Source organism: Pseudophryne corroboree, chromosome 5 (genome assembly GCF_028390025.1).
Source record: "Pseudophryne corroboree isolate aPseCor3 chromosome 5, aPseCor3.hap2, whole genome shotgun sequence".
NCBI lineage: Eukaryota > Metazoa > Chordata > Amphibia > Anura > Myobatrachidae > Pseudophryne > Pseudophryne corroboree.
The window spans coordinates 503,339,446-503,354,743 of record NC_086448.1 but is presented as its reverse complement, the minus strand read 5'-3'; the positions used below and the strand labels follow the sequence as shown (position 1 = coordinate 503,354,743).

The 15,298-nt window shown below is 45.3% G+C and overlaps 1 protein-coding gene across 3 annotated transcripts in view; it reads right to left on the bottom strand.

The window, feature by feature from the left end:
* The window catches only part of SERPINB1 (serpin family B member 1), a 75,744-nt gene that overhangs the window by 48,437 nt on the left and 12,009 nt on the right, over positions 1-15,298 (bottom strand). For 2 of the 3 annotated variants that reach the window (XM_063923040.1, XM_063923042.1), the window contains exon 3: positions 2,981-3,121. In XM_063923040.1, coding sequence (XP_063779110.1) covers positions 2,981-3,121 — 141 coding nt within the window. Of the gene's footprint in view, positions 1-2,980; positions 3,122-11,958; positions 12,070-15,298 lie in introns of those variants that run through there. The other variant, XM_063923043.1, reaches the window with a different exon arrangement.

The window sequence follows — 15,298 nt, the reverse complement described above, 5'->3', positions numbered from 1 at the left end:
GGCCTCCATCCAGAAGTGTTTCAACTCCTCGTGGAAAGGTGGGGTCTTCCAGATGTGGATCTGATGGCGTCTCGACACAATCACAAGGTTCCGGTCTTCGGAGCAAGAACAAGGGATCCTCAAGCAGCATTCGTGGATGCGCTGGCAGTGCCGTGGAGGTTTCGACTGCCGTATGTATTCCCTCTGGTGTCACTCCTGCCCAGGGTAATTCGGAAGTTAAAGCAAGAAAAAGGAAATCTGCTTCTCATAGCTCTGGCGTGGCCCAGTTGGCACTGGTTCTCAGACCGTCAGAGCGTCCACTTCTACTTCCACAACGCCCAGACCTCCTCGTTCAGGGCCCCTGTGTCTACCAGGACCTAGCCCGGCTGTCTTTGACGGCGTGGCTCTGAAGCTTCCGTCTTAAGAGCTAAGGGTTTTTCTGAAGAGGTCATTAAAACTATGTTGCGGGCCCGGAAACCGGCCTCTGCTCGGATTTACCATCGGGTCTGGCATCCCTACTTTGTTTGGTGCGCATCTAACCATTATGACGCTTCCAAGTTTAGTACAGCCAAACTTTTGGCTTTTCTACAGCAGGGCCTAGATTTAGGCCTGCGTCTGGCCTCCCTCAAGGTTCATATTTCTGCCTTGTCGGTGTGGTTTCAGAGAAAAATTGCGACTTTACCTGATGTTCATACTTTCACTCAGGGTGTGTTGCTTATCCAACCTCCCTATGTCCCGCCTGTGGCTCCTTGGGACTTGTTGGTGGTTTTGGAGGCATTACAAGAGTCTCCATTTGAACCTCTTGGTTCAGCTGACCTTAAGTGGCTTTCCCTTAAGGTGGTGTTTCTGTTGGTTATTGCCTCTGCTAGAAGAGTGTCGGATTTGGGTGCCTTGTCTTGTAGTTCCCCATATCTGATTTTTCACAGTGACCGGGCGGTTCTTAGGACTCGTCCCGGATATTTGCCTAAGGTGGTTTCTTCGTTCCACCTTAATCAGGAGATTGTGGTTCCAGCTTTTGTCTCTCCTGATTTGTCTCCCAAAGAGCAGTCTTTGGATGTGGTACGGGCTCTCCGTATTCTATGTGAAGAGAACTGATTCTATTCGAAAGTCTGATTCTCTTTGTTTTGTTTGGATTTCACAAACGTGGCTGGCCTGCTCACAAGCAGACCCTGGCCAGGTGGATCAGAATGGTGATTGCGCATGCTTATGTGAAGGCTGGTCTGTCAGCTCCTGTTCACATTACGGCCCTGTGATACGAGTGTGATATGAAAGGGTGAGAGTGGGGTTTTCTGACTGACTTCCATTTTGTGCCGCAGTAACTATGCCACATAATGACAAGAGAATAACAAGGGTGTTTGTCTCATGAAACAAGATGTTCTAGAAGAAGGATTCTTAGACTAGACAAGGACTCATGTTGTTATAGACAAGGACTCATGTTGTTATTTTCAGTTTAGACAAGGACTCATGTTGTTATTTTCAGTTAGATAAGATGTTTCAGAACCCCCGGAATGTACCCATATATGGATAGATCATGTTTTTAGTTTTGTATAAAGGACGGGGAATGTTAGGGGAATTTTGGAATCCACCTGAGATGCTAGCAGACGTGCTGCGTGTGAATACCGAATTTCCCCTTGAGACGATCGTCTTGGGATTCCCCGATCCAGAGTGATCAAGTGACGCTACAATATTCGGTAAGATATTGATGTAGTTTCTTGATATTATACCTATATTTATGATTATGTATTAATACCTGACGAAAATACTATAAGAACTAATAAATTATTTACTATTGAGACATAAAAGTGTTGTTTGTTTTGCTGCATTAAAGTGTAAGCCTGTTCTGGGCAACAGTGAGCGCAGAATGTATTGAGCAATCTCACACACCCTAGTTCTATACAGCAAGACAGGCCCATTCTACTCGGTCTGTTGGACCTTCTTGGGCGGCCCAACGTGGTGCGACCCTTGATCAATTGTGCAAGGCGGCTACGTGGTCCTTCGGGAACACGTTCATAAGGTTTTATGCCTTCGATACTGCCGCTTCCCAGGATGCTTCCTTTGGACGCCGGGTTCTTGTGCCCGCTACAGTGCATCCCCTCCCATAAGGAACTGCTTTAGGACATCCCCATTGTCCAGACTTGTGGAGCCCAGTGTACCCCGCAGTAGAAAACGAGTTTTATGGTAAGAACTTACCCTTGTTAAAACTCTTTCTGCGAGGTACACTGGGCTCCACAAGGCGCCCACCCCGACGCATTTAGCTTCTTTGGGTTGATATGGCATTAGCCGCTGACACTTCTCTTGTCGTGAGAGTGTGGTGTATGTGGCTACTAACCGTTGTCGTCTCTTTTCCTGCTACTGCATTGGGCTGGTTAACTAAACTGAGCTCCTGTGCTGGGAGGCGGGGTGATATAGGAGGCGGCGCTATGCATCTTGGGAAGAAGGTCAAAGCTTTGAGCCTGTTGGTGCCTCGGATCAAGATCCTACTCTACACCCCATTGTCCAGACTTGTGGAGCCCAGTGTACCTCGCAGAAAGAGTTTTAACAAGGGTAAGTTCTTACCATAAAACTCGTTTTGTTAGATTTTTTCTTTTTTTCACAAAAGACAATCTAGTGTACTGTATGATGCTGTACAGATCCTAGGATTGTGGAGTTTTGCTAATATACAGCATGACAGTGTTTTTTGTTTTAGTTTTGGGCACATTAATTTTGGCTAATGCATTATGTACTATGGTGTGCACAAATTATTAGTTTGTTCTCTGGAGAAAAACAAAAACAAAAAACACACAAAAATAAAAAGAAATAGGGCTAGATGCATCATCACTTGAAGAGTGACAAAATGGAAAGTGATAAACTACCAGCCAACCAGCTCCTACCTGTCATTTTTCAAACAGGGCCTGTGCCATGGCAGTTAGGAGCTGATTGGCTGGAACATTTTCTTTCTCCATTTTATCATTCTCCAAGCGATGATGCATCTAGCAGCCCATAAACACAATGGTTGACTTACAGTTTGGAAATTGAATGTCTTTTCTCCAAACAGCTGGTTAGCCAGATGAAGGGCATATGAGGAACTGGATTTCTTATTAATCTCAGCATTCAGAGTTTGGAAGTTTGTATGAAGATCTTTAATTCCATCAAAATGCATAGCCTAAACGTACAAAGAAAAAAATAAGTCATACTTTATTCAAATATGGTGGAGACTGCACTTACGGCCTGACTTGAAGATGTATGTCAATGTGATGGTTTACGTTCATCTCCGATAGTGGTGCGGCTGTGCATGAGCAGTGCCTCCAATCCGCATCCTGTCATTTGCATGCGGGGGATGGGGCAGTGTAGTACTGGCCTATAGGGGTACAGGGGAACCCCCAGTGTGCCCCACTGCCTGAGGTCCCACCCCCTCCTCTAGGGTTCAGGTTTTAGATTGTGCACTTGAATTATACATAATACATATATTACATTATACTGCACAAGACTGGTGTATTCACTACAGTGCATTGCTGTTATTAATCTGCTACATTGTCAAGCATGCAAAAGCAGTGTTTACTATATACATTTATAAAGGGGCCCAGATCATGCACTCTCTAATACAGAGGTGGCCAAAATGTTGATCGCAATCTACCGGTAGATCGCGGAGCTCTCGCTGGTAGATCGCGATCCAAATGTGACTTGCTGCCTCTGCCCGGTGCGTTCACAATGATGCATTGCACGGGTGATGTCATGACGTCAGCCGCGCACCCACGCAATGCACGATTGGGAATGCGATGTGAGGAGCCTGTGCGCCTGCTGTATCTGGTTTGATCCAGTCGGCGCCAGCCGCAGCAGGACAGCAGCGGCGGCGGGATCCAGCCAGCGGGGAGACAGCGAGACAGCCACTGGGGAGACAGCCAGCAGGGATCCAGCCAGCCAACGGGGATCCAGCAAGCTAAAGTAAGTTTATTCGGCACTGTGGGCACATGGCACTGTGCGGACATATCTGGCACTGTGGGCACATGGCACTGCGGGGGGAATATCTGGCACTGTGGGGGCATATGTGGCACTGTGGGGGCATATGTGGCACTGTGGGAACATGGCACTGTGGGGGCATATGTGTATCTGGCACTGTGGGGGCATGTGTGGATCTGGCACTGTGGGGGCCTATGTGGCACTGTGGGGGCATGTGTGTATCTGTCACTGTGGGGGCATATGTGTTTGAGGTTTTTACCTGTGGGGGTCAATGTGTGATTATTATGCGAGACAGTCATTACACCCCGATGCAGCAAGGCTATGCCCCCCTTTCTGTTATACCACACCCATTTTTGTTATACCACGCCCCTTTTTGGACGCGCGCCTACGGCATGCGCAATTAACCCACGTAGGCAGATCACAAAAGCTTTTCAGCTTTCAAAGTAGATCACCGACTCCAAAAGTCTGGCCACCCCTGCTCTGATAGTTAGCCAAGCCTCTGTGATGGATGGCCATACCCCTAATCATGGGCCCGTACCACTTCATCTCCCCCGGAGGGCTCTTCATGCCCCAGTATAACACTGGCTGGGGGAGCTAGGCAGCGTTTTCAGAAAATGGGGGCACGGTGCCCCTGTTTTCTGGGAGTGGTGCATCTTCGGATGCTGTACAAACTGCGTTGACAGACAGAGGCGGTCGCAGGGCAGGAGGGGACATGCCAAAGGCGTTGGGACGCCATTGGCCGTGCGCGGTTTGGACGATGGAAGCATGTCCGGACCATTGGGGGGGCAGGCCATGGCGGCTGCGTGACGGAAATTTAGCACATCTACAATCAACTCTGAATTACCCCGTGTCTACATTTAGTAGCAGCTCCTGTAGATCTTAACATAATAGAGGCACTCTATAGGAAACTCCTCCGATAGGGAGAGACATTGAATATTATATCTAGAGGAGTGGAGCTATAGTTACCGTGACTAAGGGGGACATGTGCTAAGCAGTGATAAGTGTGGAGAAATGAGCCAGTGGAGAAGTTGCCCATGGCAACCAATCAGCTGCTACGTATAATTTTATAAAAAGCACTTGGACAAATGTTACTTAAAAGCTGGGCAACTTCTCCACTGGCTCACTTCTCCACTCTTTTCACTGCTTAGTACATACCCCACTTAATCTCTTTTCTGCTGAGAGACTGTGGAAGGATAAAAACAAATTCTACATTAAATGGTACTATATATGATTGTAACAACCCTGGAACATTTTCTAGCAACCCTAGATAAGGGAAAGTTATGTATTTCATCAGCTAAAGTTGTATGACAATTGGTTATGATCCACATTTATATTGGATTTACAAAAAGGGCCCCAACGAGTGCATTAAAGTTAATAAAGCACCTAAAGAGACTAATTTAAACCTGGGTTTAATTGCAACATTATATTTTCAGAGGTTCATTGTGTTGTAATGTAAGCTTTATACCTATAGAGCAGGGGTGGGGAACCTCAGGCCCGCGGGCCGTATAAGGCGCGCAAAGCCACTTTATGCGGCCCGGCAAGGCTCACTTAAACGAAGGAGATGCCGGGTGACCACTGATATTATGTTACCAGTGGTCGCCCAACTCCTTCTCCTCAGCAGCAGCCGGAGGCAGGAGCTCACTCCTGAGCTCCGGCTTCCGCCACATGTGTGGCTGTGCGGCGCTATGGGAGAGACGTCATGACGTCTCTCCCATAGTTCTGAGGAGCGAGCAGCCAGATGGAGGGCAGCGATTCGGAAGCAGGAGCGGGGCTGGTGAGTATTGTGTTTTTTTTTTTTTTTCTTTTAATGTGTGTGTGTAAGCGGCGTTACTAGGGGACATATCAAATGGGGCATATTTAATGGGGCATAACAACTGACTGGGGGCATATCTAATGGGGCATAACAACTGACTGGGGGCATATCTAATGGGGCATAACAACTGACTTGGGGTATATCTACTGGGGCATATCTACAGGGGGGGAGCATAACTACTTGGAGCAGGCTAATTTTAAGTTGATAATTTTTGTATGGCACCCGAAGGATTTCATAAATATCCAAATAGCCCTTGGTAGAAAAAAGGTTCCCCTCCCCTGCTATAGAGGTACATTCTACCATATACTGAATACATAATAAATATGTATAGTAAATAGTTTGTGATTTACTCAGAATACAACAAACCATTATCAATATCTGTATGTCATGCTAATGTGATCCTCGCATGAATGTGTTAGAGGTTACTGATAAAAGGTAAACTAAAGTGGCCAATGGAAAATAAACAGAACTATTGGTTCCTTTAACTGTGTAATTTTATTGTACAAAATTCTTAATGCACCATTGCAATCCAATGGTATCATTTACACATGAAAAGAGAGAAGTGAGAGAGAGGGTGTCAGGGAGAAAGAGAGAAAGGGATGAGAGAGGGCATCAGTGAGAGAGAGGGTGTCGGAGAGAGAGAGAAAGTGTGTCAGAGAAAGAGAGAAGGGGTAGGAGCAAGAAAGGGAGTGGAGCGAGTGGGAGTGAGAGAGATAGAGAGTCTCAGGGAGGAAGGGAGAAAGAAAGGTGAGCAAGAAAGTTTCGGGGAAAGAGAAAGGAAGAGACAGAGAAGGAGAAAGAGAAAGAGAGAGAGAGGGTGTCAGGGAGAAAGAGAGAGAGTGTCAGAGAGAGTGAGAGAGAGAGACAGTGTCATAGAAAGACGGTGCCAGTGAGAAAGAGAGGGAATCAGTGCCAGAGAGAGAGAGTGTGTTGTCAGGGAGAGAGAAAGAGAAGCAGGGGGGTAGAGAGAGGGAGGGGGAGCGAGCAGTAGCTGACTCCAGCAGAGGTCTCTGATGGGGACGGGCACTTCCCCACATTAGGCCCCACCCCCAAAATACCAGCAAATCACGGCACTGGGAGCTGGACGGGTAGCTCCCCCCACCTTGTTGTATTTTCCGTGCTGCTACACTGCCTCACGGGGATGGGGGTTCCGGGTCTGTGATATCAGCGGCGGCCGTTCTTAGCCGGGTGAATAGGAGAATCGGACCTTGGGGCCAGCCCATGAATGGGTGCAGGGGCAGCAGTGGGCCATCGAAGCAGCTGGGGCCCTAGAGCAGCTGTGCCCCCTGCACCCTTGCAAGTTTAAGCAACACTACCCCACTGTGCAGAGAGCATATCTAAGCTGTAAATACCTAAAAAAACAGATGAGCTGGAAGATGATAAAGTAAAGGTTTTAGCTATAAGTTACATGGTCCCACAGGCACAGCCATTTGGCAGATACTAAAAACTTCCCTTCACACTGCTTCAGGACGGCTGGATAACTAACAAGCTTATTTAATTGAGCTGTACGGCTGCCACCAACGTGGAATGAATAAGGGGGCTAATTCAGACCTGATCTAGATGTGCTAAATTTAGCATAGCTACGATCAGTCACACAGACATGCGGGGGGACGCCCAGCAAAGGGCTAGCCCGCCCCGCATGTCAGTCCCTGCCCCATCGCACAAGTACAAAACCATCGCACAGCGGTGATGCTTTTGTACTTCAGGAGCTTTTTGTACTTCAGGAGCGCTGCGGCGCCGGCGCATGCACAGTTCAGACCTGATCGCTGCTGTGCGAAAACACACAGCACTGATCAGGTCTGAATCAGCCCCAAGGTCTTTATTTTATTATCAAGCTAAAAACTGCATAATGCCTCTCCAAGTCCTGGTGCTCTAGGCTGCAGCCTACAGAGTCTGACATGATTCAGTATGATATGCCGGCTGTCGGGATCCCGGCGGGTAGGAGACCAATGCCGGGATTCCGACAGTCACGCTGCACTCGTAATATATTAACATAGTTTCTAAGGTTGAAAAAATACAATTTGTCCATCGAGTTCAACCTGTTAGCGATCTCCTACACTGTGGTGAATGGTTAGCCGTCATGTTTATTCATCTTTTTTTTTTTTTTTAACTATAGTGCATGATTTACCCACCATAACCATGTATATCCTTATCCATTAGGAATTTTTCTAGCCGGTCCCACTGGCGACCAGGTTATATACCCCGAGTGGGGATTCTTGGGCGGTATTTCACCGGGTGTGGGGAATCTGGCGTCGGTATCCTGATAGCTTTGCATCTGACAGGCCACTGTTATGTGCTAACTCTCAGTGAAACCTGTAGGCTAGGTGGACAATAGCAGCTTAATGTTACTTAGCACTGGGCTGGGCATCATTTATACCCCTTTTCCACGGACATGAAAATCCTGTGTTATTGCACGTGAATGCATATAAACCTGGGATTTTTGTTAGTGGAAAGGCTCAACCTAGTTCCAGTGACCCAACAATCCAACCCTGCTAGCAAGTAGCGTTTTTCCCAGGAAGGACCCAGGACCAGTTTACAGCAGGGGGATAGCCCATACCTCCCAACCACAGTATCCAGCAGGTGGTCAAGAAGTTGTTTTGACTGGCTGTCTGTGCTGCTGCTCTGCCTGCTATGCAGACTGAGCATCGGTGCTGGTAAAGGTGAATGGATGCCACACTACTGTGCAGTGTAATATGAATAAGGAGCACTACTGTGTGGCGTAACATGTATAAGGAGAACTACCGTGTGGTGTAACGTGTACAAGGCGCACTACTGTATATAAGGAGCACTGCTGTGCAGTATAATGTGAATAAGGTTGCACTACTGTATGGCACAATTTGAATTGGGGGTACTATTGTGTGGCCACGCCCCTTCTCAATGAGACAATGCTACGGTGCACGCTGTCCCTATTTGGAGAGTGGGTACGGATATTGCATATTGTTGCACCTAGGCCCACCACTCTCTAGTTCCGTCACTGAACAAAACCAACTTTGTTAGCAACGGTAGCAGATGTTTATGATGTGACTGTACAAAGGTCGCCAGGTACATAAGTAACTTTTACAAGATACTTATCACTAATCATTGCTCTGGCACGGGTTGTCATGCTGTGATTGATCATTGGTCATTTCCAAAGATAACAGATATTACCAGGTCTGGCTGTTGCCTTTGCAGAGTTTAACAAAACTAAACAAATCTGTTATTTTTGGACTACATGTATTATTCACAAGGAATACAACACTTATATAAGCTTTGATGAGTGTTACAACTCGCAATGTGGCTGACTCTGAGGGCATCATTGTGGCTGCTAATTCAATAGCGTGATAAAATATGCTAATGACACTGCCACCTGGAAATGTACTGAGACGCTCACCAGCGGCCTCGCAAACCTCAACAACTGTGTACTGTACTAACATGCAGCAGTAGTCACCGATCCTTCTACAGATCCATCACACAGAATGGGCGCAGGAATCGAGACACTGGGGCCATTTTTTCTGCATTCAGTATTGCAGTTGTAGGCTAAGACATGCTCCAGAAATGGCGAGACACTCACTGTTATCTTCCCCAAATAGTCCCTGACTGTCAGTCACTTTGCTAAGAATTTCTTATTGTGAGCGCAGTGCAAAGGAACCTTGATGTGTATGCAGTGCAACCGTGGTGCATGCGCAATCTGACCATAATTACTTTGATTTGTAAATATCAGCATTGCGTCCACATCTGAATCAGGCCCAGAAACAGAAGGATCTCTGTGCATGGATGTCAAAAGGGCTAATTCTACCATACAGCGCACGTGCAGATAACAATTTCCACAATCGTGTGCATCTCCGTCCAACTCTGAGGCAGGAACTGGGTGGTGACAATGTGATCACATGGTACTGCCCTGACTATGGAAGTGCCATGGGCGCGCCGTGCAATTATGAGTTGCATGTGCAGTGAGAGGAAGCCTATTTATGATGGATCTCTTGCACATAGTATGGTGCTGGTGGAAGTGCCCATACTAGTGATGGCGCGGGGACATAAAATCAGTGGATGGCAGACACACACGACTTCCCGCTAGCAGACACACACGACTTCCCGCTAGCAGACACACATGAGTAACTGCTAGCAGGCACACCCAACTTCCTGCTAGCAGACACACAGGACCTCCTTCTAGCAAATACACAAGACTTCCTGCTAGCAAACACAGATCCTTGCATTATCCCAAGAAATCTTGTATTAGCATAAGGTCGTGATTCAGGGCCTGATTCAGGTTTGTAAGCAAATAAATAAAGCACACAACTAGGCAGATGCAACGTGTGCAGAGTAAATCTGGGTTTGGGTGGGTTATATTGGTTTTGTGCAGGATAAATACCAGCTGCTTTTACATATAGACAACAAATGTTAGATAGCTTTATTTATACACTGCAATTTAGATTTCAGTTTGAACACACCAAAAAGGGAATTAGAACTCATCCTGGTAACTATAGACCGGTATGCTTGACATCCATAGTGGGGAAAATATTGGAAGGTATAATAAGGGATAGCATACAGGAGTACATGGAAACCACGAAGGTTGTTAATAGGAGCCAGCATGGTTTTGTGTGGGATAGGTCATGCCAAACTAACTTAATTAGCTTCTACAAGAAAGTGAGCGATAATCTTGACCAGGGAAAAGCAGTGGATGTGGTATATTTAGATTTTGCTAAAGCCTTCGACACAGTGTCACACATGAGACTGATTTTCAAATTAAGAGAGCTTGGTTTAGGCTACACTATTTGTACTTAGGTAAGTAATTGGCTGGATAACAGGGAACAGCGAGTGGTGGTTAATGGGATGCTTTCCAACTGGGCCTCAGTATACAGTGGAATGCCACAAGGGTCCGTACTCAGGCCGCTACTGTTCAACATATTTATTAATGACCTAGGAGTAGGTCTGGAAAGCATAGTGTCAATATTTGCAGATGATATTAAACTGTGTCTGGTAATTAATTCAGACATGGATGTGGAGTCTCTACAGAACGACTTATTTAAACTGGAAATTTGGCCAAATAAATGGAGAATGAGGTTCAACATAGAAAAATGTAAATGTTATGCACTTTGGGACTAAAAGTAAACATACTACCTATAAATTAAATGGGGAAAATGTAGAGGAAACGGTAGTCGAAAAAGATTTGGGGGTGCTCATTGATAATAGACTTAGTTGCAGTACCCAATGTCAAAGTGCAGCAACAAAGGCAAATAAGGTGTTAGCATGTATAAAATGGGATATTGAGACAAGGGCTGAGAGTGTAATCCTGCCACTGTATAAATTATTGGTACGGCCACACCTTCAATATTGTGTACAGATCTGGGCACCACACTATAACAAAGATATCTGGGAACTTGAAAGGGTTCAGAGGCAAGCCACAAAATTGATTAAAGGTTTAGAGGCACTGGATTATGAGGAAAGGCTTACTAGGTTAGGTATGTTTACATACACTAGCAAAGAGGCGTCTAAGAGGAGACATTATTAATATTTACAAATATATAAAGAGACAATACATGGAGCTATCAAGCGACTTGTTTACTGAAAAATCTCTACACAGGACATGCGGACATCCTCTGAGGTTAGAGGAGAGAAAATTTCGCACCCAATGAAGGAAAGGGTTCTTCACAGTAACGGCAGTAGGGATTTGGAATTCTCTGCCAGAAAAGGTAGTAATGGTGGACTCAGTCAATACGTATAAAAATGGATTAGATACATTTCTAAATGAAAAAGATATCCAAGGATACAGCATTTAAAATGAGTGTTTTTAGATATAGTACAAATTATAGTTGTTAGTTAGATTTAAAGAAAAAATAACTTTATCTGGGTAATGATAATTAACTACAGTTACATACAGAATAGTGTGAGAATTCTAATACAGGTTGAACTCGATGGACAATTTGTCTTTTTTCAACCTTATTAACTATGTTAACATCCAAATCTAAATCTCCATGCACGTTACATGTGCCCCACCTGCATTGCTTGCAAACCAGAACCCTCAGGCATCCATGACAGCCTGCAAATACAAACACTTTACATTCGGCTCAGCCCCAATGAATATAAACTTTACCATGAGCATAGACCGGGACACTCATGAACTATGCAGGTTCTGTGGCTGGCTGACTTCAAGTCTGCATTTCACTGGTTTTAATCAGCCACAGAACCTCTGTAATTCATGAGTGTCCCAGTTTAAAGGGATAGTATGGCAAGCCTAAGAATAATGTACTTACTGTAGGCAGTGGCGTAGCGAGGGTGGAACGAGTGGAGCTTGAGCTCCAGGCGCCGCTGGGGACAAAATGCGCCAGCTCTCTGTAACAGAGCTGGGAGACGGGACTCAGTATAGGAGGAGATGACTAAAAGAGAGGGAAGGGGTGGCCACCACACTGCCTGAATGTTCCATGTCACTTATTGCAATGCAGAGAGTCAAGTGTAGTATAGTGTGGTGTGTTGTTAGGGAAGAGGGGAGGTTTGAAGGCTTGTCAGAAGAACCTTCCTGGCTGTCAGATACTGTATCTACATTCAGTGATATGGAACATGCAGACAGTGTGGTGGCCACCCCTACCCTTTCCTCAGTCCTTTCCTATTACCCATGGAGGCCCAGCCTGTCAATCACATAGAAGCTCCGCCCTTCATGCTAGAACGAGGAGCTGCTGCTCTCTTCTTAGTGAGAATTGATGTGTGTACAATGTGTGTACAGTATATGGGTGTGTTTTTTCTCTATGTATACTGTGCATGTATGTGTGTGTTTATGTGTATGTGTTTATGTCTGTGTATACTGTGTGTTTATGTCTGTGTTTATTGTGTATTTATGTGTATATGACTGTGTGTGTGTGTGTTTGCGTATATGCGTGTGTGTGTGTGTGTGTGTGTAAATGTGAGTGCTTGTGTGTAAATGTGTGTATACGTCTGTGCGTTTGTGTATACATATATGTATGCGTATATATGTGTGTATGTGTGTGCTTATGTATGACTGTGTGTATATGTGTGTTTATGTGTATATATCTTTGTATACAGTATGTGTGAGTATATGTGTGTGTTTATGTATGTCTGTGTGTATGTGTGTGTGTTTATGTATGTCTGTATGTATGGATATGTATTTGTTCCTGTGTATATGTCTGTATATGTTTGTGTTTATATGTGTGTGTATAAATGTGTGTTTATGTATGTCTGTGCCTATGTGTGTGTGTGTGTGTGTGTGTGTGTGTGTGTGTGTGGTGGGGGGCGCCGTGATATTACCCGGGTGTCATGTCTCCACGCTACGCCTCTTACTGTAGGACTTACCCAGTATTAAAATGTTTTTCTTCAGGTTTTTACAGTAGCATATACTAAACTACAACATCATCAAATGAGATATTGCTACACCCTGATCTGACTACACAATAGGGGTCATTCCGATTTGTTCGCTCGTTGACGATTTTCGCAACGGAACGATTAAGGCAAAAATGCGCATGCGCATGGCTCGCAGTGCGCATGCAGGCCCTCATTCCGAGTTGTTCGCTTGCTAGCTGCTTTTAGTAGCTTTGCACACGCTAAGCCGCCGCCTACTGGGAGTGAATCTTAGATTTGCAGAATTGCGAACGAAAGATTCGCATAATTGCGGATAGAAATTTCTTTGCAGTTTCTGAGTAGCTCGGGACTTACTCTGCCACTGCGATCAGTTCAGTCAGTTTCGTTCCTGGTTTGACGTCACAAACACACCCAGCGTTCGCCCAGACACTTCCTCGTTTCTCCAGCCACTACCGTGTTTTTCTGCACACACCCATAAAACGGCCAGTTTCCGCCCAGAAACACCCACTTCCTGTCAATCACACTCCGATCACCAGAACGAAGAAATTTCTTCGTTAAGCCGTGAGTAAAATACCTAACTTTTTGGCAAATTTACTTGGCGCAGACGCACTGCGAACATTGCGCATGCGCAGTTTGCGACAAATCACTCCGTTGCGAAAACCACTAACGAGTGAACAACTTGGAATGAGGGCCGCAGTTAGTATTTGAACACAAAACTTAGTAGATTTACTCACGCCCGAATGAAGATTTTCATCGTTGAAGTGATCGTAGTGTGATTGACAGGAAGTGGGTGTTTCTGGGCGGAAAGTGGCCGTTTTCTGGGAGTGTGCGGAAAAACGCAGGCGTGCCAGGGAAAAACGCGGGAGTGTCTGGAGAAACGGGGAAGTGGCTGGCCGAACGCTGGGCGTGTGTGTGACATCAAACCAGGAACGAAACTGACTGAACTGATCGCTATTTGTGAGTAAGTCTCGATCTACTCAGAAACTGCTAAGAATTTTCTATTCGCAATTCTGCTAATCTTTCGTTCGCAATTCTGCTAAGCTAAGATAAACTCCCAGAGGGCGGCGGCTTAGCGTGTGCAATGCTGCTAAAAGCAGCTAGCGAGCGAACAACTCGGAATCACCCCCATTATTAGCTCACTTTTTACTCTGCTGAGAGTTTATGCACAAAGATGTAATTTGTTCCTATTAGCTCAGTACACGCAATGGCTGCAGTGATTACACCAGAGGTTCCCAAATGCGTTCCTCATGGCACCCCAAAGATCCAGGTTTTAAAGTATATCCATGCTTGGTCACAGGTAACTTAATTAGTACCACAGTAAATTTAATTTAACCATCTGTGCTGAGCCTTGGATATACTGTACTTAAACCCTGGATCAGTGAGGTTAGAAATCAATATAATGAACATATTTTGAATTGTACCGTATTACTAAATATCACTATTAAAACTACCATTAAAAATGAAATGTTTTGATGCTTATATCTTTTTATGTTCTTCATTGTGCTCGCCCAGCTCAAAAGTTACCTCACAATATCACAAGTTAAATAATTAGCTCTACCTGTGGATCTTTTAAAGCAGAGGTTCTCAAACTCGGTCCTCGGGAGCCCACACAGTGCATGTTTTGCAGGTAACCCAGCAGGTGCACAGGTGTATTAATTACTCACTGACACATTTTAAAAGGTCCACAGGTGGAGCTAATTATTTCACTTGCGATTCTGTGAGGAGACCTGCAAAACATGCACTGTGTGGGCCCCCGAGGACCGAGTTTGAGAACCTCTGTTTTAAAGTGTGTCAGTGAGTGATGAGTGCACCTGTGCACTTTCTAGGTGACCTGGGAAATGTACAACATAAGAAATATGGAGACTGAGACTTAACTAGCGCTTCTTATTCTTGCTGATGCTTATTCACAGGCTTCCATCATTCGTATTAGAAGTATCATGTAAATAAATATAAAGTGCATATAGTGAAATACCGTTTTAATAGCATACATATATGACACACATTTATTTAAAAATATCAAAGGTCAGGTATTTGTGCAAATAACTGCAAGCAGCAAGGAATGACAAACTAATTACCAGATCATTCAGAACTGTTTTTAGGCAGTTCTAAAAGTGCATGGGAGATGGTATAGGGATTTCCGGATAATCCCACCATACATGGATCTTACTGGATACTGGTCTTTAAGTCCGTCCTCAGGCTTGTCAGAAGGTAACCGACGCGTTTCCACCCCGAGCTGGGGTCTTTGTCAAGGTTCAAAAAAGTCTGAATGCTGACCTCCTCATT